Source organism: Oryctolagus cuniculus, chromosome 13 (genome assembly GCF_964237555.1).
Source record: "Oryctolagus cuniculus chromosome 13, mOryCun1.1, whole genome shotgun sequence".
Classification (NCBI taxonomy): domain Eukaryota; kingdom Metazoa; phylum Chordata; class Mammalia; order Lagomorpha; family Leporidae; genus Oryctolagus; species Oryctolagus cuniculus.
In genome coordinates, this window is record NC_091444.1 from 109,042,115 (window position 1) to 109,065,930 (window position 23,816).

At 40.0% G+C, this 23,816-nt stretch overlaps 1 protein-coding gene across 11 annotated transcripts in view; it reads right to left on the minus strand.

The window, feature by feature from the left end:
• The window catches only part of LOC103352374 (coiled-coil domain-containing protein 7), a 258,082-nt gene that overhangs the window by 77,407 nt on the left and 156,859 nt on the right, over positions 1-23,816 (minus strand). For all 11 annotated transcript variants that reach the window (XM_051833415.2, XM_051833414.2, XM_051833410.2 and 8 more), the window contains 3 exons: positions 13,585-13,692; positions 10,692-10,808; positions 4,612-4,719 (listed from right to left, as the gene is read on the minus strand). In XM_051833415.2, coding sequence (XP_051689375.2) covers positions 4,612-4,719; positions 10,692-10,808; positions 13,585-13,692 — 333 coding nt within the window. The remainder of the gene's footprint in view (positions 1-4,611; positions 4,720-10,691; positions 10,809-13,584; positions 13,693-23,816) is intronic.

The following is a 23,816-nucleotide window of genomic DNA, read 5'->3' on the forward strand; positions in this document are numbered from 1 at the left end:
ACAGGCAGAGTGGACAGTGAGAGAGAGACAGAGAGAAAGGTCTTCCTTTCGCCGATGGTTCACCCTCCAATGGCCGCTGCGGCCGGCGCACCGCGCTGATCCAAAGGCAGGAGCCAGGTGCTTCTCCTGGTCTCCATGCGGGTGCAGGGCCCAAAGACTTGGGCCATCCTCCACTGCACTCCCTGGCCATAGCAGAGAGCTGGCCTGGAAGAGGGGCAACGGGGACAGATTCCAGCGCCCCAACCAGGACTAGAACCCGGTGTGCCGGCGCCGCAAGGCAGAGGATTAGCCTATCGAGCCACGGCGCCGACCAATGAAATATAGTAACTTCACCATGCTGTGGGTCACTAAAGCTTACCTGCCTGTGCTTTGGTACCTGGTATCTAAGTTCCCTCTGTTCCTTCTCCTTCACCCTTCCCAGCCTCTAGTTATCACTATCCTAACCTCACATTGACTATTTTGTTAAACTTCCACAAATGAGAGCAAGCAGGTATGTTGTATTTGTCTATGTCTGGCTTATTTCACATACATAAAAGTTTCTGGTCCCATCCATTGTGCAGCAAATATCAGGATTTCATTCACTTTTATTGCTAAGGAATATTCCATTGTGTTCATATGCTACATTTTCCTTATCTGTTCACCCATCAATGAACATCATTGAGGTATCATCTCACTTTAGTTACTGTGGTTATTATAAAAATACAAAAATAATGCCAGTGTAGATATGAGAAAAGGATCCCCTTAAACACACTTGGTGGGAATACAAATTAGTACAGCTCCTATGGAGAACAAGATGGAGGCTCCTCAGAAAACTAATAGATCTACCATATGACCCAATGTTCTCACTTCTGGGTATGTCTAAAGGCAATGAAATCAGCATATGAAGGAGATGCTTGTACTCCCAGGTTCACTGTAGCCCTATTCACTAAGATCAAGATATGAACCCCACCTAGCAAGATATCTTTGGACTGAGAATAAAGTGCCCTCTTAGGTCCACTTAATATGTAGATCTCGTAACTGTCAGAAGGATGTCCTGAAATTTAAGAGTATCAGGAGTGAGACTGAGGCCGGAGCCGCAGCTCACTAGGCTAATCCTCCGCCTAGCGGCGCCGGCACACTGGGTTCTAGTCCCGGTCGGGGTGCCGGATTCTATCCCGGTTGCCTCTCTTCCAGGCCAGCCCTCTGCTGTGGCCAGGGAGTGCAGTGGAGGATGGCCCAAGTCCTTGGGCCGTGCACCCCATGGGAGACCAGGAGAAGCACGTGGCTCCTGCCTTCGGATAAGTGCGGTGCACCGGCCACAGTGCACCAGCCATGGCAGCCATTGGAGGGTGAACCAACGGCAAAAGGAAGACCTTTCTCTCTGTCTCTCTCTCTCTCACTATCTACTCTGTCAAAAAAAAAAAAAAAAAAAAAAAAAGGAGTGAGACTGAGATCCTGTATCTGCTAGAATCTGTTGGAGCTGGAAATCTGTTGTGACAGGATTGTAGACAGTGTAGACTGAAATCTGGTTTGTTGGAGAAATGGCTGACTCTGAGTAAATGTGAAGGGTTGCTCTACAGCCATGGCAGCAAATATGCACCACTACTTTGGTCTCTAGCGAGGCAGGGACCTGCTGAGCACCAATCCAAAGTGAACAAAGATGCATCTGATTGGGCAGAACACATTTTTGATATGAAAGAAACAGCATTTTCTGAACACAGTAAACACAGTAAGATCTTAGCAACAAAAATGTAGGTAACATTACTAAACATATTTTAGCCTCTCTGCTACCTTTGTCAATTGGTATATATAAGAAAGACTGATTCACTTGAAATAAGCATTTAAATATTCTTATTTGTATATGCTTATTTTATATTTAAGCATATTCCTTAAGGAGTTCTAGAATAAATCCCTTACATATATGAAGGATTACTGTATTTATATTTCTCTATTCTTGGAAACATACCCCCGATACACATAGCGCATGGCCCATGGGGATTTCAAATTCATGAGGAATTGAATTAAATGATAATGTGTATTTTTCATGAACTTCTAGAAGACACCTTACATATAGATATTTAATTGTGATACTTCTGGTCATTTACTGAGGAAAGAGCTAGAAGAAGTAAGGGGTAAAGGCAGAGACCACTACTCAGAAAATAGGAATTATCACACTTTTGTTCTTAATTTGAATTTTATAGGTTCTTAATTCATGAATATAGTGAATGATTCCACCTTCTATTCTTCTAGGAAGAATTACATGACCCATAAGGAAGTGAAAAATTTGAAAATTTGTACATGAATTTTTTTAGCAGGATTATACATAAGAACCAAAAAATGGAAGTGATCCAAATGAACATCAATATAGTATTATCAACACAATGGGATAAATATAGCAATAAAATTATTGATAGTTGCTACAGCATGGATGGCCTTAAAAAAACATTACACTAAGTGAAAGAAGCCAGGCATAAAAGACAGTATGGGCAACCTAGAGACACAAAATACATTAGTGGTTGCCTGGAGGTGCAGATCTGGAGAGCTAGTGGCTCCTCTACAGGCAAGGTCCCTGGAATGGTTGGTGGCAAGGTAGTGAACACTTGGGTATAAAGACCATGGTTGGCCTGTTGGCCTCAGGGTACAGGGGTTCAGAGCAGCTCAGCTCAGGGTATTTAGGCCATTTACATTTAATGTTGTTATCAACATAGTTGTGTTGATAGCTACTGTATTGCTATCATTTGTCTCATCTGCCCTTTGTTTCCTTTTTTCTCCATGATAGCTTTTTTTTTTAACTTTTATTTAATGAATATAAATTTCCAAAGTACAGCTTATGGATTACAATGGCTTCCCCCCCATAACTTCCCTCCCACCCACAACCCTCCCCTCTCCTGCTCCCTCTCCCCTTCTGTTCACATCAAGATTCATTTTCAATTATCTTTATATACAGAAGATCAATTTAGCATATATTAAGTAAAGCTTTTAACAGTTTGCACCCACACAGAAACACAAAGTGTAACATACTGTTTGAGTTCTAGTTATAGCATTAAATCACAAAATACAGCACATTAAGGACAGAGATCCTACCTGAGGAATAAATGCACAGTGACTGCTGTTGTTGACTTAACAAATTGACACTCTTGTTTATGGCGTCATTTTTTACTTTTAGTTTTTAATTTTTTAACAGACTCAATATAGTTCATAGTTACAATTTTAAGAATAAAATTATTTGCCAACTTCTCCTCTCCCACCCCTACCCTCCTTTCCTTTCTTTCTCTTCCTTCCTTCCTTCCTCCCTCCCTCCCTCCTTCCTTCTACCCCTCCCTCCTGCCCTCCTTCCCCCTTCTCCCCTTCCCTCCTTTCCTCTCCCCTCCCCTCCCCTTCCCTTTCCTTCCATTCCCTAACTTCCCTCCCTCCCTCCCTTCCTTCCTTTTTTGCCTGTTAACTCTTTATTTGGTAAAGAAAGGCAGCTTTATTTTGTATTAATTGACGATCATTTTATCTATACTATTATACTATTAGATTATTAGCTGAAACCATGTTATACTTTTAAGAGATGTACTAGGATTTATGGTATGCTTTTGTTAATCAAGACTTTCCTCAGATAATATTCCAGTTCTTCACATTTTACTATTTCTCTGTAGAATTTATAGTGATTTCCATTTTCCTTTTTAATCTGCTCCATTTTGATTAGTTTTTGTATATGGTTTGGATAATGATCCAACTTCATTCTTTTAATAGAAGCATCCATTCAACCATTCGATGAAAATAGTCTTACTATCATTGAATGGTTTCAGCATCATTGCTGAAAATTACTTGTCTATAAGACAAGGATTTATTTTTAGCCTCTACATTCTATCCTATTGGTCTGTGTATCTGTTCCTAAGATACTATATTACTATTTTGATTACTGTAACTCTGTAGTATGTTTATTGAGTCCAGGAAGTGTGAGACCCACAACTTAGTCCTACAAGATTGTTTTGAATATCCATGGTCCCTTAAAATTCCATATAAATGTTAATATGTGCTTTCCTATTTCTGAAAAGAGCTATTAGGAGTTTGATAAGAACTGCATTGAATCATGTGAATCACTTTGGGTAGTTTTCCATGTTAACAATATTAAGTCTTCTGATGCATGACTATGAATATATATATATTGAAATAATCACACTCTTCCCCAGAAACACGTACAATTACTACATGTTGATCAAAATTAGTTTTCAACAGTTAAGGGTAATGGAAATGCTAATCACTCTGAAGTGATCATTTTGCAATGAATGTATAAGTTGAAGTATTATACCCCACAAAATTATACAATGAACATAAAAGGTAACATTCATAATAAAATTATGTTCTCAACAAATTGATCAGATAGTATTTACCTTATATTGTGAAAGCTTTCAATGTATGGAAGAGCCTTTATATTTTTGCTTCATGAGTAGGTAAAGGAAAATACACGAACAATTATGTAACTAATGTTACTTGTTGGAGTGAAGAGCATGTTCCCTAAAAATGCATACTTAATGCAGGTTGAATAAAATTATTATTTTATTTTAATTTCCTGTTATATTATTGTAGATTATACAGTAGAAATATTTTACATTCTACAGTATTCAAACATAAACCTGTACTTACCAATCACTTTGTCTAAGCCTAAATGAAGTATCAGGTCACCTATGGATGCGCTGGGTGGTGGAAGATGCTTTGCTGAATCTGGAAATTCTGAGGCTGTTTCATCTTTAGCTGAAATATTGATAGATTGTCGGATTAGTTTATTTTAAGATAACATTTTGAGTTAAAATAATCTTATTTACTTTGCAGTATAACATACTAATCATTCAGTGTAATATAAATATGTAAACTAAATTTTAAAGGCTTATGAAATAGCTATTATACTATGCATTGTTTCTATTTTCTTTAATTCTTAGAAGAATTCAAATAAATACATATTTTATCCCCATTTATCAGATGAGGAGGGTAGAATTAGGGATATCACACATGTTGTGAAAGGTCTTAGGTTTTTATATGAAAATCTTGGAATAAGTTGGTTCTTCTAGATTCCAAAACCTATTCTCCAGCTAACAAATTCAAATATCTACTGGGAATGAGCACGATTACACGTGAGTGAGGAAACTAATCTGGCAATATTGGGACGGCATGAAGAGCAGAGGTAAGTGGAGAGTACCCGTTTCATATAGAGATGTTATGCTCACTGACTGATACAGATGCAGGACAGATCTTTTCAAAGAAGCTACAAATCCATATATTTATAAGACATTTCAAGTTTTTAAAATGTTTTCAAGTAATTTAAAAGCTTTAAATATTTGAAGTGCAAAACAAATAATCAGATAGTTCCACAAGAGAACTATCTTTAGGAGAGGATTAATCACAATATATGGGAAGCATATGAGATCCAGTCAGCTGTGTATTTCTTAGGAAAACATCATTACTTACCAGGCAACCAATGTATCTATTTACCCTCTAGACACAGGGAAGAGAAATGTGGCTCACATTGTGCACATACCTCTCCCTCAGCAAGTCACATTTTAAAAGATTTATTTATTTGAAAGGCTGAATTAGAGAGGGAGAGACAGATAAAAGAGATTTTCCATCCACTGTTTCACTCCCCAAATGGCCTCAACAGCCAGGACTGGGGTGGGGGCAGACCAAAGCTAGGGGTCTGGAACTCCATCTGGGTCTCCCATGTTGGGGGCAGGGGCCCAGGCACTTGGGCCATCTTCTGCTACTTTCTCAGGCACATTGGCAGAGCAGCTGGGACTGGAACTGTTGCTCATATGAGATGCTGGCATCACAGGCAGAGGTCTAATCTGCTGTGACACACACTGGCCCCATCAAGTCACTTGTGAGGTCTAGCATTATGTGTCTTCAAGACAGGTGGTTGATGTAGATATTTAAACTGTGTTCCGGGGGCTGGAGCTGTTGCATAGCAGGTAAAGTCATTGCCTGCAGTGCTAGAATCCCATATGGGCGACAGTTCGTGTCCTGGCTGCTCCACTTTTGATCTAGCTCTCTGCTATGGCATGGGAAAGCAGCAGAGGATGGTCCAAGCCCTTGGGCCCCTGCACTCACGTGGGAGACCTGGAAGAAGCTCCTAGCTCCTGGCTTCGGATCAGGCCATAGTGGACATTTGGGGAGTGAACTAGTGGGTGGAAGATCTCTCTTTCTCTGTCTCTCTGTCTTTCAAATAAATAAATAAATTAAAAAAAAAAACTGTGTTCCTAATTATTCTCCAACATAAAGTTACAGAGTCACAAAGTAAGCTTGAAAAATTCCTGGGTATTTCAATTCCATGGGAAGATGGCAGAATGTAGCCTGTCCTCCTCTTCTGTGAAACCAGGACATAAAAGAAAGGAAAGAGGAAACTTACATAACCTCCCCAACCTCAAACCACGGTTATGAACAAGAAGCCACATTTATGAACCACTTGTATCACTTGGGTTACAGATTTATAACAGAAGCTCATATTGATAGGAAAATGGATAAAAAAGAAGCAGCAAATTGTGCCAGATACAACAGAGGACATGTCTGTGAGCCACAATGACTCCTCAAACACCAAACTCCAATTCCCTCCACATCCTTGCCATGATTTGGATAACAGACATTCTGACATGGGTGAAGTGATATCTATGGTAGTGCTGATTTGCTTTTTCCCATGGATAGTGACATTGAGCACTTCTTAATGTATTTGTTGGCCATTTGTATTTCTTCTTTTGGAAACTGTCTATCCATGTCATTTCTTAACTGGATTAGTTGTTTTTGGTTGTTGTTGAATTTCTGAGTTGCTGGTATTTTATGGAAAATAGTCCTTTGTCAGATAAGTAGCTTACAAAATGTCCTCCAATTCTGTCAGAAGTCTCTTCACTCTACTGACTGCTTCTTTGCTTTGCAGAAGTTTCTGAGTTTGATATCATTCCTTTGTCTAAGTTTTGCTTTTGTTGCCTACACTTTGAGAGTTTTAGTCAAGAAGTGATCATTCACACCAAAGTCATGAAATGTTTGATACATTTTATTCTATAACTTTCATAATCTCAGGTTTTGAATTTAGGTCTTTGATCCATCCTGAGTTCATTTTTGTGTATAGTGAGAGGTAGGGAGCTAATTTCATATTTTTACATATATATATGTCAAATCTATCTATCTATCTATCTATCTATCTATCTATCTCATTTTACCAGCACAATTTGTTGAAAACACTATCGTTTCTCCAATGTATGTCCTGGGAACTTTCATCAAAAATCAGTTGACTGCCTGTATATGGATTGATTTCTTGTCTCTATTTTCCATGAATCTAGGTGCTGGTTTTTGTGCCAGTATTATATTGTTTTAATAACTTTGGCTCTGCCATATGCTTTGAAGTAGAGTTTTGTGATGCCTTTAGCTTCACTTTTTTTTTAGATCAGGATCACTTTGGCTACTCTGGGTCTTTTGTTATATCACATAAATTTAAAATTTTTTTCCTAATTCTGTGAAGAATGTCATTGATATTTTTATAGGGATTGCACAAAATTTGTAGATTACTTTAAATTGTATAGATATTTTAATGATATTAATTCTTCCAGTCCATAAGCAAGGTATACCTTTATATTTACATACTACTACACATGGGATGCTGGTGCCCCAGGCAGAGGCTTAGCCTACTGCACCACAGCACTGGCCCCAAGACTTAATTTGTTACCTAAGATGTTACTATCCTTTTCTGTGTGCACTTGAGAAGGATGTGTCTTCTCTTGTTGAGTGAATGTTCTGTAGATGTCTATTAAGTCTGCAGTGCTGCTCAAGTCCACTGTTCACTGATTTTTTACTTGGTATGATTACATTAAAAGTGGAATCCTGAAGGATGTAGCTATTATTATATTGCTATCAGTTCTCCTTTCATTTCTGTGCTTTAGATACTCAGCTGTTATGAAACTGAATGCAGATATATGTATATAATTTATCTTCTGACTGAACTGAGCCTTTTATAATTATGACTTGTTTTGACTATAGTGACTGTTTGGATTTAAATTCTACTTTCATCTGTTGGGGCCTGGTTTCTAAGGATCAAATTGAGAAACTGGGAAAAGGACAGGTGATGTAAGACATACCATTCCCTTCTTTATCAGCCCATCCAGATCCTATGTCCCCATATTGCTCTATTGTGTCCACATTGTATGCAGTACCCTGCCCTCCCTTGAAAATTCAACCTGTATAGTACTTATTTGTTCTTTATTTTTTGTGTATCTGTGATTTAATTAGGTTCTTGGAAAGACATCTAGAGAACAATTTTTTGAGGATAAATTCTATTTTAGATCACAGGTAGGCCTGGGGCTGAGGAATAGCTTTGTGTTTTGGTTTGAAAGTCCACAGTTTTCTGATCAACCTTATGCTTCTCTGTAATCTTGTATTTCTTTTTCTCCAAGTGAAAGATCTCACCTTCCTGGTGTCTGGATTTCCACAGCTTCTTGAAATATGCACCAGTGAGATTTTTTTTTTTGCCAGACAGAGTTAGACAGTGAAAGAGACAGAGACAGAGACAGAGAGAAAGGTCTTCCTTCCGTTGGTTCACCCCCAAAATGGCTGCTACGGCCAGAGCTACGCCGATCTGAAGCCAGGAGCCAGTTGCTTCTCCTGGTCTCCCATGGGGTGCAGGGCCCAAGTACTTGGGCCATCCTCCACTGCCTTCCTGGGCCACAGCAGAGAGCTGGACTGGAAGAGGAGCAACTGGGACAGAACCAGTGCCCCAACCGGGACTAGAACCCGGAGTGCTGGCCCCGATGGTCCTAGTGAGGCATGGCGCCAGCCCAGTGAGATGTTTTGAGATTTTCTTTATAAAACTGCTTAGAAGGTAGATTGATGGGAAAAGAGAAACACCTTCTATCCATTATCTCACTCTTCACATAACCACAACAGTTGGTGCTAGGCCAGGCTTGAAGCTAGGAACCAGGAATGCCATCCAAGTCTCCCATACTGTTGGCAGGAACTTAAGTACTTGAGCCATTATCCACTGCCTCCCAGGAGTTAGCAGGAAGTTGGATCAGAAAAAGTGAGTAGCTAGGTATTGAACCAGGCTCTCTGATAAGGGATGCAGCATCCCAAGAAGTGGCCTAATTTGCTGTGCCACAATGCTTCTCCTGGTTTTGGGGCTTTCACATGACTGATACCAATTGTTCTGGAGGTATTCATGATCAATTTTTGGTGTATTCCAGGTAGAATTCTTTCCCTGGAAGCCACAAATGCAAGCCACTGCTCAGCAACTCTAGGGACGCCCTCCCCACCAGGGTGACCAGAATGGTCTCAGGAGTGATGCGTGCCTCAGTTCTTCACACGCTGTCTTTTTTTTTTTTTTTTCTCACGGCTCAATTGCTTCTGAGGTACATCTTCAGTGAGATAGTATCAAGGCATTCTGCGAAGCTTGACCACTCTGAACTACCACTCTTGTTACCACTAAACGGTTTTGTGACTATTTTTCTTTTCAATTCTTGTTTTAGGAGTAAGTGCTTCCTTCTGTTCATGGCTTTTCTGGAATACACAGCAGATTAGGAATATCTTTCAGTTTCTTTCACAAGGATAGCATTTGGCTGGAGTGGAGCTAAAAGTAGTGCTACTGTTTTTAACCTTGCCACTGGCATTATCTTTCCTGACTTCATCCATCATCGTGCAAATTGAGAAAGATGTCCTTCACCTTTGCATTCCTGTTTGTGGAGAAGCACATCTGACACCTCTACCAGCCATCTTGCTTGGACTCTCTCAGGGAGAGGGAGAGAGGGAGAGAGGGAGAGAGGGAGAGAGGGAGAGAGGGAGAGAGGGAGAGGGAGAGGGAGAGGTCTGTTCTTGCTGCCATTGCAAAGTAACTTAGTCTAGATAACTCATAAACAGCAGAAATTTACTTCTTACAATCCTGGAAGCTGGGAAGTTCAAGATCAAATGCCAGCAATTTCAGCATCTAGTAATGGCTTGGTCCACATAAATGGCCCTTGCACTGGTCTTCACAGGACAGAAGAGCAAAAAGTACCAGGGCACCCCAACAGCTCTTATACAGGGCACTAATACTTTCCATTAAGGATGGTGGCCTCATGACTCATGACATAGCTATTTCCCAAAGGCCCTGCCTCTTAATATCATACTGGATATTAAGCTCCAACATACAAATTTTGGGGACATACACATTCAGATTACAGCAACAGGTAAAACAACACTTGATAAGAACTGAAATTTGAATGCTAGGTGAATGTCATGCTTTTAAAAATGAATCGATTTTTAGGAATCTAATTTTTGTAAGCTTCTTATGCCCATGTTGATTATATGATGGTTCAAAGGGTCATGCCATGCAACCTTTAATGTAATATCAGTACTAAAACCCCAGCTTTCATGAAAAATATGATATACATATAAAATTACTAGGAAATTATTTCTTAATCTTTTACTCCCTGAAATATTACTATATGAAACAAAGACAAGATTTCTCAAATACATTTAAGAAATAAAATAACTGAAATATTAAAGATTATGAAAAGTAAAATATAGTGCTAATAGCATTCTCTGGAATTCCAATTCTTAATAAAATATCTTTTAAAATTTTCAGCCTAATAAGTAAATTCAACTATAAAGCCATAAATAAACAAAAAAACACTATAAAGCTGATCCACATTTAAAACATCTTAAAATAATTGTGCTTTATGATTATTTTAAAATATTTATGTCAATAAAACACATACTTAGAAGTCTTTGTGGTTGTTTAACATCACTTCTATGAATTTGATCCAAGGGTCCTAGAGCTGATTCTAGATCTTGAAGAGAAAAACCCTCTTCTGGGAGTTTATCCATATCCTGACCTGCCAAAATGGAAAAAAAAAACTTTTAGTAAATTAAATTAGAAACACTATAGAAATATTTCCATTATGAGCTAATCTTAAGAAGATAATATTGTCTGAAAGATAAAAATGTTAATACATTATTATGTCAAGAAGAAAATAATTATTTCAATAAATGCCAGAAGTCAATCTGACAGATTCACATCTTTCATATGAAACTCCGAAAAATTAGAATTACAAATTCACTCCTTAAAGACTGAATACATTTCTACTTCAATTCTAGTAGAGCACCAAAAATTTCTATTGATATTTTGAACAAAGTAACAATGTGAATCATTATTATTTTTATCAATTACTTTCTTTTTGTAAAGTTGGTATTATGAAGCAGAAATATAATACAGTAGAAATTATGACAAAACATACATATTTGTCAGTATTGTTTTGTCATTTAGATTTTAATTATAAAATAAAAGAAAAAATTTAAAGATATCTTAACCAATGGGACTATATATTTTCAGTGTCACTGTACCACAGGCATATTTTAAGTTGATGGATCAATAATTTAATTTTTAAGATTTATTTATTTATTTGAACGAGTTACAGAGAGAGAGGAGAGAGAGAGAAAGAGAGAGAAAACGAATCCAGAACCAGTTTCTATTAATTGCTCTGATTTACTTTTTATTTTGAAGATTTATTTTTTATTTATTTGAAATCCAGAGTCACAGAGAGAGAAGGGAAGACAGAGAGATCTTCTGTCCACTGATTCACTCCCCAGATGGCCACAAGAGCCAGGGCTGTGCCAGGCTGAAACAAGGAGACAGGAGCTTCTTCTTGGTCTTCCACATGGGTGCAGAGGTCCAAGCACTTGGGCCAAATTCCACTGCTTTCCCAGGCACATTAGCAGGGAGCTGGATCAGAAATGGAGCAGCCTAGATTTGAACTGGTTCCCATATAGGGTGCCAGCATTGCAGGCAGCAGTTTTACCTGTTCTGCCACAACACCAGTCCCTGATCAATGCTTTCAACATTTATATAGCTATCTAAAAAACCCTTAACTATTATATAGTACCCACTACAGGTAACACTGAGATCTGTTTCCTCACAAGCTTCCCAATTGATATTATAAATCTTTACTATTGGATATTTTAGCAATTGTTTTAATTAAATTATTTTATTAATATAATTTATGTGATTAATAATAGTTATGCATTTTTACATTGGAAAAATTCATTTATCTAATTTTTATAACCTTTTTTATTCGGGAACCATCTGGGGGAGGATAAACATGGCCAAATAGAGAGGGCCTTCACTTGCCTCTGTCACAGAAAAATGCAAGGACCACGTTTCCAGGAGATTGAGGAAAAACTTCCATAAGGAAGTGATGAGAGGGCTGGTGCTGTGGCATAGCAGGTAAAACTGTTGCCTGCAGTGCCGCTATCCCATAAGGGCGCCGTTTTGAGTCCTGGCTGCTCCACTTCCAATCAAGCTCTCTGCTGTGGCCTGGGAAAGTAGCAGAATATGGCCCAACTCCTTGGGCCCCTGCATCCACATGGGAGACACGGAAGGAGCTCCTGGCTCCTGGCTTCAGACTGGTGCAGCTCTGGCCATTGTGGTCATTTGGGGAGTGAACCAGCAGATGGAAGACCTTCCCCCGCCCCCACCCCCTGCCGCCTCTCTGTAACTCTGCCTTTCAAATAGATAAATACATCTTTAAAAAAAAGAAGTGATGGGAATGTCAAATGGTAGAGACTCTGAAACCTAGCAGAGAGGAACAAAGCTCCTATTCCCGGCTCACCAGCAGTGGGCGTGCCATCTTGCTGAGAACAGGTAAGCAGAGAGAGCAACCCCACCATTGCTGCAGATTGGCAGCCCTGACTAGAGCAGGTTTTCACAGTCCTCATTGACTCCAAATCCAGTCTAGAAAGACGGGGTCATCACGACTACTTTGCTCCTCTAAAGGAATACATGTTACTCCTCTAGCTCCAAAGCACCAGGCCTGAGCTGCTGTGGTATGGTCCTACTTCTGATCTGCACTCTGTCTTAGACGATAGCAAGCAGCACTGTGACTGTGGCTACCCGAAACCCCGGAGCCGGCATAAGGGCATTTTCCTGGGCAGACAGCAGAACCCGCGCGTGCTGCAGCCTCAAGCTTTCTGAGCACAGGCCCTGGAGCAACACTGTTCCCTCTGTGCATTCAAGGGATGCTCCTCTCAGCCTCATGGGGCTCAGCACCAGCAGCAGCCCATAAAGAAGCCCAGAGGAGAGGCCTGAGGAGGGCAGTTCCTGCATCTCACAGAGGGTGCTGGGTAGCCAGGGCACCAGCCTCGGGGGCAGTGAGCGGGGGCAGTATCCTTGTGCCCTGCTGCTCTGGGACTGGTACTTCTGATGCCACAATCCCTGGCATAATTCACGCGCACCTGCGGGATCTGGAGGGTCCCATCTGCATTCCTATGCTCACAGAGTAAATGAAGCTTAGCGTGAGAGTCTGGGTAAGGACCTCACACATGCTGCCTGAGCTCCAGGACTGCTACTATCAGCACCGTGTTCCTGAGTCTCCAGAACCCACCCTGTGGGAATTAGCGAGGAGCCCGCCGCGTCCCATGGCTCCATGCCCCATATGCCATAGTCCACAGCATCACCTGTATTTACCGAGGACCACGGGCAACCACTCCTGCACATCATCCAGGGGTGAGATCAGGGCTTTTGGAGCCCCAGGCTCTACTATCAGTGAACAGCCCCCACCTCCCCAGGGGTCCCATCAATGTCACACAGTGCAGGAGCTGCCATATTGTACATACCAAGTGCTTCCAACTGGACAATTTGGGTTTCATTAACTTGATGATGATCTTTTGACTTTGAGTCTGCTGGAAACAGATGTTTATCCGTCTTCTGAACCACCCTCTGACCTGCAAAACAGATATTGGAAATACACTGAAGAGAGCCATCCATTTACTCTAACAACATGTTCAAACACAGTGACATATTTCTTCATTTTATTAAATGTTGGTAATTGTCAAAATGTATGTGCATTTCTATACCACCTTCAATTAAGTTCTTACAAATTTTAACAAAATTAGCATTCCTGAACAAATCACTGAACTAGAGAAAAGCTGGTATCTTCGTGCAACTCAAAAACCTTAGGTAAAAATTATATGATAACAAAAACAGGACATTAAAGACATGAGTCTGAGGCCAAAGTAGGTGTAAAAGAGCTAATTCTTAAGGGAAAAGCTAGATATTTGGATATTTCAGAGTTTATGGTTATAGATATTTAACATTTATGTTTTTGAAATAATCACTTATTATTATACACATCTACTAATAACAGAGAACCATACTCTTCTCCAATCTCTTTCTCTTTTGCATATTTTTATATTAGTTTGCTTATCCTTTCTGAGTATATCTTATATATTACTCCTTTATTTGGTACTATCTTTCAATCACAGTAAGGGGGAATCAGAAATAGAGCAGTGAAGAGAAATTCGTGCACACAGAACTCTGGGAGGAGCATCTAGGGCCCCACTGTAGGTGGAACTGGAGATAGTCTGAGGTTTAGATCTCCTTTGACTTGTGGCCAGGTGGTTACGGGCTTCTAAGAGAGAATACTGAAAAAGGATGATGAGGAAGCCATGGGAATTTTTGCTATGACTTCCTAGGAAAGGATGAGAGGGTATGAAGTTATTTATGTCCCAGGTAACTGTGCACAAGGCAACATCAACTCTGGGTAAGCTATCAACTAGATGGCCTATCTATGAATGTCAGTCACACTCTTGGACTAGCTACACTGGTGCTTATTTCATGGACATACATACTAAGAGGCCATAGCAGCAGCAGCTTCGGAATAGGTTTATGATACATATAGTTATTCTGATAGGGAATGAGCCTGGGTATTGCCACTACTGAGTGCTCAATTTGGCAAAATTTTAGGCCAAAACTGAGTCCCCAGTAGAGTATCATTTTCCTGTGGGATGAGCAAACCACCCACAGGCATATGTACTGCAGTAAACTTTATATCTTAGAAAGGGCAGTAATATGCCCTCAATGGGCTAAGTATTTATTTTGGTTACTAATTTAAATTCCCTTGTTCATAACTTCTAAGAATTTCTTTTCCACTGTCATAGTGCCAATACATTATATCCAACCACGTATTTTATATGCAAGCAATGTATCACAAGGAGCTCATGCCCATAAAATTTACTGGCATTGCTACAACCCCATAATCCTGAAGAACCAAGTCTGATGGAACAGTGAATGGCTGGGTAAAGTTTCAGTTAATTTGACATATGAAAGCCAACACCTAGAGGGACTACTATGTAGATATACACAGGATATAAAACATTCCTCAAGTCAGACGTCAGCATATGGTCCTCTCACTCGAAGCCTAACAACTCCATGTCTCCAAATACCATACATTTAATAATCGATTTACAGAATTTTTGCTTTGTTTTCCAAAGCCCTTAATTAAGTAGACTATAAAGGTATTTGTGCCCAAGGGAAGAAAAATGTACTTTCCAGAGGAGTAGTCACATTTCCAATAGATAGGTAAGAAGAGTTCATTTGCCATTTGGGGCTTCCATGCAATTAAATCAGTAGGCATAGACAGAAGTTTCAATACTGGTCACAGAATTAATCCCACTTATCAGGGGGTAACGGAATTGTTCCTAATTAATGGAGAACAAGTTGGATCCCAGGGGTTTCACTAGATCACTCTGTAATTCTTTCCTGCTCAAAAGTCATGAAATAAAAATCAGAGACAATCTAATAAGATAAAGCCACTAAGGTCTCTTTCATCAAAGGAATAAAGATTTGTGATACTTCACCAGGTGAAAAATCCTGTATTTACTAAGGAGGTGGCAAAGATCAATGAGAATGAGAACACAGAGGGGTGTTGGAGGAGGGCAGCTATAACATGCATACAAGGGCAACCGTGGTAATAATTTCTGCTCATTTTTTTTTACAACGCCTGCATCCTCTGCCACTTTATACAAAGAATACTGGTGATGAGAAGTGTTCTAGATTTCAGACAGAATTAAGACCAAATAGATACTACCATGAAATTCTATGGATTCTGAAAAGATACATCCTGATCATCAGTGAAGAACAAGGTGAGGATGCTAAGGGCATAAAGAGCTAGACTGAGAAGGTACCTTCCTTTCCCTCCAAATTGGCTAATTTCCTTCTTTTTGTAAAGAATCACTTTATAAAACTCCTTAAATACCTCAATTTCTGCTATCTCTTTTCCAGTTAGATCTTGACTTATACACCACCAGAAGCAGAATGGATAAGCAGTGGTTAATTCATAAACAAATTATTATTTAAAGCCTGGCACTCTGGTATAGTGGGTTAAGCTACCATCTGCAGTGCTGGCATCACATATGGGTGCCAGTTGGAGTTCCGGTTGCTCAATTTCCAATCCAGCTCCCTGCTAATGCACCTGGGAAAGCAGAGGAGGATGGCCCTAGTGCTTGATCCCCTACACACACGTGGCCAACTCAGATGAAGCTCCCAGCTCCTGGCTTTGGCCTGGCCCAGCACTGGCTGTTGTTGTCATTTGGGGAGTGAACCAAAGGATGGAAGATCTTTCTCTCTTCCTCTGTCTCTGTAACTCTGACATTCAAATAATAAATAAATATTTTTTAAAAAGTGTTATTTAACAATGAAAATAAATAAAATCTAGTCACATGCAAAAACATGACATTAAACTTTAAAACACAAGTTGACAAAGAATATCTAACCATTATGTATTGATAAAATTTTAAGAACTACATTGTTTATGGATACATACTAAAACTATTAGATTGAATCATATGAACCTCTCAGTTTTATAGGCTGAAATATTGATAATTTCATATGGTTTTAAGTAAAATAAAGGATAACACAGAAACTATTACCTTAACATTAATATAGTGATTGCTACTGTGGGGGTGGAAGGCAACACTGACAGATGTTGGAGACCTTAAATGAGAGCAGGACTCTGTTTTTTGACTTACACAGTGGTCACCCTATGTTAGCTTAGACAATTATTTGTCAAAGTTTACACTGAACTCTTATAAAATTTACTAAATTACATTTCAAAATAAAAGTTGTTTAAAAGTGAATTAAATGTATTTTAACAGCTTTTGCTCTTAAAAACTTTTGTTTTGGCATCTCATTTATTTTTTTTTAACTTTTATTTAATGAATATAAATTTCCAAAGTACGATTTATGGATTACAATGGCTTCCCCCACATACCGTCCCTCCCACCCACTGCCCTCCCCTTTCCCACTCCCTCTCCCTTTCCATTCACATCAAGATTCATTTTCGATTATCTTAATATACAGAAGATCAGCTTAGTATACATTAAGTAAGGATTTCAACAGTTTGCTCTCACACAGAAACATAAAGTGAGAAATAATAGATGATTTTTTTTTAAATGATGATGAAATCAGATTAGACCTATTGTCATGTTTAATCCCAGTGAGAGTCAAGTTGGGAGTTGATAATTTCTTTCTTTCTTTTTTTTTTTTTTCCAGAGGATCAGTTTAGTATGCATTAAGTAAAGATTTCAACAGTTTGCACCCCCATAAAAACACAAAGTGAAATATATTGTTTGAGTACTCGTTATAGCATTAAATCTCAATACACAGCACATCAAGGACAGAGATCCTACATGAGGAGTAAGTGCACAGTGACTCCTGTTGTTGACTTTACCAATTGACACTCCTGTCTATGGCATCAGTAGTCTCCCTATGCTCCAGTCATGAGTTTCCAAGGCTATGGAAGCCCTCTGAGTTCTCCGATTCTTATCTTGTTTAGACAAGGTCATAGTCATACCCTTCAGAGAAAGGTACCTCCTTCTTTGAAGACCTGTTCTTTCCACTGGGATCTCACTCGCAGAGATCTTTTGCCAGAGTGTCTTGGCTTTCCATGCCTGAAATACTCTCATGGGCTTTTCAGCCAGATCCGAATGCCTTTAGGGCTGATTCTGGGCATCTCATTTAATATATCATTAACTATTTCAATTTACAAGAGATATTTTAGTTCACTACAAAAGCAAAATAGTGTATACAAGCTTCACAATGGTAAAGCAATATTTTATTTACTTTTTGTAAGGCAATATGCACATGTTCAGAGTATGGTAGCAGTGAGTTATTAATATAGAGTATTCAGTTAAAATATAAAGAGAATAGAGTGGAAAGTGGGATGTGAGAAGATTGATCCATGGGTACTAGGTTATAGCCAAGTAGAGAAACAAATTCTGGTATTTAATGCATAGAGCTATGATCATAGATAGTGATTGTGTAATGCAAAAAGCTAGAAGAAAGGATTTTGACCATTTCACCACAAAGAACTGATGTCTGAAGAGACATAGCCTTATCCAGATTAAACACTGCATGATGTATAATTGGATTGAAACATCAAATGGTCTTACATAAATATGTACAATTTGTATCAAAATAAAATTTAAACATATGTAGAAAATATTACCTCAGAACAAGTGTAAGAATTTATTTCATAGATAATTTAGTTATTAAATATATTTGAATTTATTATCCAATTTTATTTTTGTTCAAGTTAAATACTTTCTTGTGTTAACATTTTTAATTTATAGTAAAAGGCTTAATATTATTTAATTCTCTTACGGTATACAAATGTTATATAAAACTTATTTATTTATTTATTTATTTATTTTTGACAGGCAGACTGGATAGTGAGAGAGACAGAGAGAAAGGTCTTCCTTTGCCGTTGGTTCACCCTCCAATGGCCGCCATGGCTGGCACGCCGCGGTCGGCGCACCGCGCTGATCCGAAGGCAGGAGCCAGGTGCTTCTCCTGGTCTCCCATGGGGTGCAGGGCCCAAGCACTTGGGCCATCCTCCACTGTACTTCCGGGCCGCAGCAGAGAGCTGGCCTGGAAGAGGGGCAACCGGGATAGAATCCGGCGCCCTGACCGGGACTAGAACCAGGTGTGCCGGCGCCACTAGGTGCTAGGTGGAGTATTAGCCTATTGGCCACGGTGCCGGCCATAAAACTTTTTTTAAAACAGAATTTTCATTTTTTAAAAAAGATTATTTGTGGTCAGCGCTGCGGCTCACTTGGCTAATCGCACCCCAGGTTCTAGTCCTGGTTGGGGTGCCGGATTCTGACCTGGTTGCTCCTCTTTCAGTACAGCTCTCTGCTGTGGCCTGGAAGTGCAGTGGAGGATGGCCCAGGTCCTTGGGCCCTGCACCTGCATGGGAGACCAGGTGGAAGCACCTGGCTTCTGGCTTTGGATCGGCGCAGCGCGCCGGCCACAACACATCGGTCATAGCAGCCACTTGGGGGGTGAACCAATGGAAAAAGGAAGACCTTTCTCTCTGTCCCTGTCTCTCTCACTGTCTAACTCTGCCTGTCAAAAAAAATTTAAAAAATTTAAAAAAAGATTATTTGAAAGGCAGAATTATAGAGAGGCAGAGAGAAAGAAAGAAAGAAGTGGGGTGGGGGGAGGGAGGGAGTTATGTATGTCTTTCACCCACTGGTTCACTTCCCAGATGGCCACAATGGCTGGAGCTAGGCTAATCCGAAGCCAGGAGCCTGGAGTTTCTTCTGGGTCTCCCATGTGGGTGCAGGGCCCAAGGACTTGGGCGATCTTCTACTGCTTTCTGGGGCCATTGCAGAGAGCTGGATCAGAAGTAGAGCCATTGGGACTCAAACTGGTATTCATATGGGATTCTGGCACTGCAGGTGGTAGCTTTACCCACTATGCCACAGCACTGGCCCCCATAAAACTTTAAACTCTTCAAATAAGATAAATGGATGAAAAAGTGAAAGAATAACAAAATTCACCAAATCAAAAGAGGACAGAAAAAGAAACCTAGAAATGTGAAAAAGAAAATTCAAGAGAAAACAAAACTTCAAATTTCCAGTCCAGCACATAGGGACCAACCTTGAAAGTTGTCAGTCCATCCTATCAACAAGTAAAATACTACACAAACTGAAAAATCAACAAATCGTAGACCCTTCAAAGAAAGTCATAGAGCAAACTACTGCCCCCTCAAATTAGAGAGAATACAGGAAGATACAGGGAACAACAACTTAGTAGGGAACAGACGATGAGCAGAGACCCCACTGGAACTAGGGTAGGAACACCTGAAATGGAATAGGTGAACTGCTGGAACCTACTTGTAGAGAACTGAGAAATAAAAGCTCATGAGGCCTAATCACAGAGCCTCCAAGAGATCCACCAAGGACTCTATCGTTACTATTTGAGAAAAATCCCCCTCGTGCTTCCAGAGAAGGGAGGGGAAAAGAACTACCATGAAATATGTAGAGGGGTATCTTCTTAACAAGGCCTGTGCTCAAGACAATGACATCTTTAGCAGAGCTGAACCTACTGGAGTTTTATTTGGGCTTAAACAAACCTGGGGGAGGAGAAATACTCAACTGCAGCCTCCTCTGCCCATCCTTCCTAATTAAGAGGGAAGAAAAAACCGAGACGCACCAGTGAGGTTCCCACCCAGGGAGAGAGAATCACCAACAGATTGGAAACCAGTCACAGACTACAGAGAGCATCCCCCTGTCTTCACACTTCTCCTCCAGAAAACTAAAGACCCACTTACCAGAGTCCCTTTCCCATTACAATACACCTGGATTTGGGTGAACTATTTAAACATACACTACAAAACAGAAAATGCAGTTTGAAGAGACAGAGCAAGCATTACCAACCAACACAGATGTTCCAGAAATGTTGACATTATCAAACTGGATATTTATGATTCCTCACTTCCACATCTTTGATTTTGCTGGGATCTTTTGATGATGCTTGTAATAAGCTTCTTCACGTTCATTGTGGACCATCTGTATTATAATGTTGGTGTCATCTGAAGACCTGGCTGCGGACTTCACCTGGGAGGAATGGCAGGACCTGAACATGCTCAGAGAATCCTGTACAAGGATGTGATACTCGAGACCGACAGCAGCCTGCTGTCTTTGGGGCACTGCATTACCAAATTTGACTTGATCTTCAAGTTGGAGCAAGGAGCAGAGCCATGGGTGCAAGAATGACTAAGCCAGAGCCTAACATTTGCCAAGAAAGGAGATGACCTGATTTGACCAACCAGGAAAATCAAGAGATAAATTTCAACAAAGATGTTATTGCCAATAATGTCACATCAACTCACAAGGGGGGTGATTTAGGAAAAACAACTTAAGGACCGGCGCTGTAGCATAGTGGGTAAAGCCGCCGCCTGCAGTACCTGCATCCCATCTGAGTGCCGGTTCGACACCCGACTGCTCCACTTCCGATCCAGCTCTCTGTTATGGCCTGGGAAAGCAGTAGAAGATGACCCAAGTCCTTGGGCACCTGAACCCATGTGGGAGACCTGGAAGAAGCTCCTGGCTCTTGGCTTCAGATCGGCGCAGCTCCGGCCGTTGCGGCCAACTGGGGAGTGAACCAGCAGATGGAAGACCTCTCTCTCTCTCTCTAACTCTCCTTCTCTATCTGTGTAACTCTTTCAGATAAATAAATAAATCTTTAAAAAAATTTAAGCTCAAGCAATATTACAAAAATTGATTACCAAAAAGGTAAATTGTTCAGGAATGAAGCTTGAGGCATGCAGTGTATTTCACGATGTGTATCTCCACACTATGTATGATGAGATGTGAGCTAGAGAAAAACTGAATGCCCCTAATGTACCCGAAAACTCTTCCCATTGCTAGGAGTCTACTAGCATCAGAAGAGTCAGACTGTACAACAGCCATTTGCACACAGTAAACAAGGGAAATCCTACCAAAGAGATAAGATATTTACACTTGAGAGGGATCAAATGGGAGACAACTGTGATAAATCAACTGTCATTGCAGGAAAGACAACTCAGATAGGGAAGAAAACATTATGTAAATGTCCTAACCTCAGTAAGTTCAACAAACCCACACAAAAGAGAAATTCTGTGAATCTATTAAGTGCGAGGAAACTATGAATTGCCTATCAGGTCTTACCATGAATTACAGAACACATGTAGGAAAGAAATCTTATGCATGTGAACTATAAATCTCGCCTCCCCATCCGTCACAGAACTCCCATAGAGGAAAAGCCCTAGGGGTGCAATGGATGTAGAAAAACCTTTCCCTGGAAGTCATACCTCGTGACACAAAGAATTCACACAGAGGAGACATCATATGAACCTAATGAATGCAAAAAATCCTTTTATCCAAAGTCACACTTCAGAGAATTTACATGGGGAGAAATCTTGTGAAAGGAATGCTAGTATTCATACCTCGTTAACACTTGAGAGAATTCACACAAGGGAGAAATCTTATGAATGTAACAATGGCAACAAAACCTTTTATGTGAAGTCAGACTTAGTTACACACCAGAGAATCTACACAGGGGAGAAATCTTATGAATCTAATAAGTGCAAAAAAAGTCTGTCACCAGAAGTCAGGCCTCATTTGTCATCAGAAAATTCACACAGGGAAGAATCCTTATGATTGTAATGAGTCTAGATAAGCCTCTCTGGAAGTCCTACCTCATAACACATTATAGAATTCACATGGAGGCTGGTGCCGAGGCTCACGTGGCTAATTCTCCGCCTGTGGTGCTGGCATCCTGTATGGGCATCGGGTTCTAGTCCCGGCTGCTCCTCTTCAAGTCCAGCTCTCTGCTGTGGCCCAGGAGGGCAGTGGAGGATGGCCCAGGTGCTTGGACCCCTGTACCCACGTGGGAGACCAGGAGGAAGCACCTGGCTCCTGGCTTCAGATCAGGGTAGCTCCGGCTGTAGCAGCCATTTGGGGGGTGAGCAAATGGAAGGAATACCTTTCTCTCTGTCTCTCACACTAACTCTGTCAAATAAAAAAATTTAAAAAATTTAAAAAATAAAATAAAAGAATTCACATGGGAGAAATCTTATGAATGCATTTCATGTGTAAAAGCCTTTTGACCAAAGTCACAACTCACAGCACAACAGAGAATTCACACAAGGTAGGAACCTTTAGATGTAATGAGTGTGGAAGGACAGTTTGCTGGAAGTCACACAATATCAAGAATCAGAAAATTCTCACAAGGGAGAAACCTTATGAATGTAAAGAGTGTGGAAAAGCAATTTCTCAGAACTTAAGCCTCAACAGCCATAGAATTAAAAAAAGGAAACTTTTGAATGCAATGAATGTGAAAAAAAAAACTTGCATTAAGTTAGACTTCAACAGACAATATAGAATACATTCAAAGAACAAAGAACAGCACTACCAATATAAAGAATATAAAAAAATCTTTTTACCAGAAGTCACTGTTCAGTATACATCATGGGACTCAAAGATGGGAAAGCATGTATGGATATAAAAATCTCTCTACCACAGTCATCTTCTCACTGATATCAGAGAACTCACATAGACGAAAAGCCTTATGAATGTAATGACATGAAAAAACCTTTACTATAAGGCAAACTTCAACACACATCAGCAGAAGTACAGAGAAAACATTGAAAATGAAATGTATGTGGAAAAACCCTTTGCTGGATCCACCCCTCAGCAGCAGGTATTAGGAAATCCACATGAAAGAGTTACCCCGTGTGACAGAGAATGACTACGTGTTTTTCATAAACTACTTTTTCTCTTTTTTGACATAAAATCTGATTCTTGGCTTCTCCTTAGTGTGAATGGAACTACATCAATAAGCCATACTTTCACATATAAATTCAGATAAACTTTTGGTATATGATAATAATTTGAAATGTCATCTTCATCAATCACAAAATTATTTGGTTTTGTTGTCTGCCCATGCTTCCTTCGCCACATTATTCTACTAAAGACCAGTGGTGTAACCACAGGTGTGTCACCTCACTTATATGCCACCAGGCATAACACTACAGCCCAGGATGATGAGTGTTTTGCCCATCTGATGACCTGTGTGAAGGTCTGGATTTGCTCACACTACCAGACATCTGATTGTTGAGTAAAGACGGGATGGGAACAGAGTGCTCCCAAGGCAGTTTTCCTGAGACTGACTCAATGTCAATATTTATTTTTGCTGTTGTCTTTTGGACTGTTTTCCTTTCACTATGTTCTAGTTTGCTTCT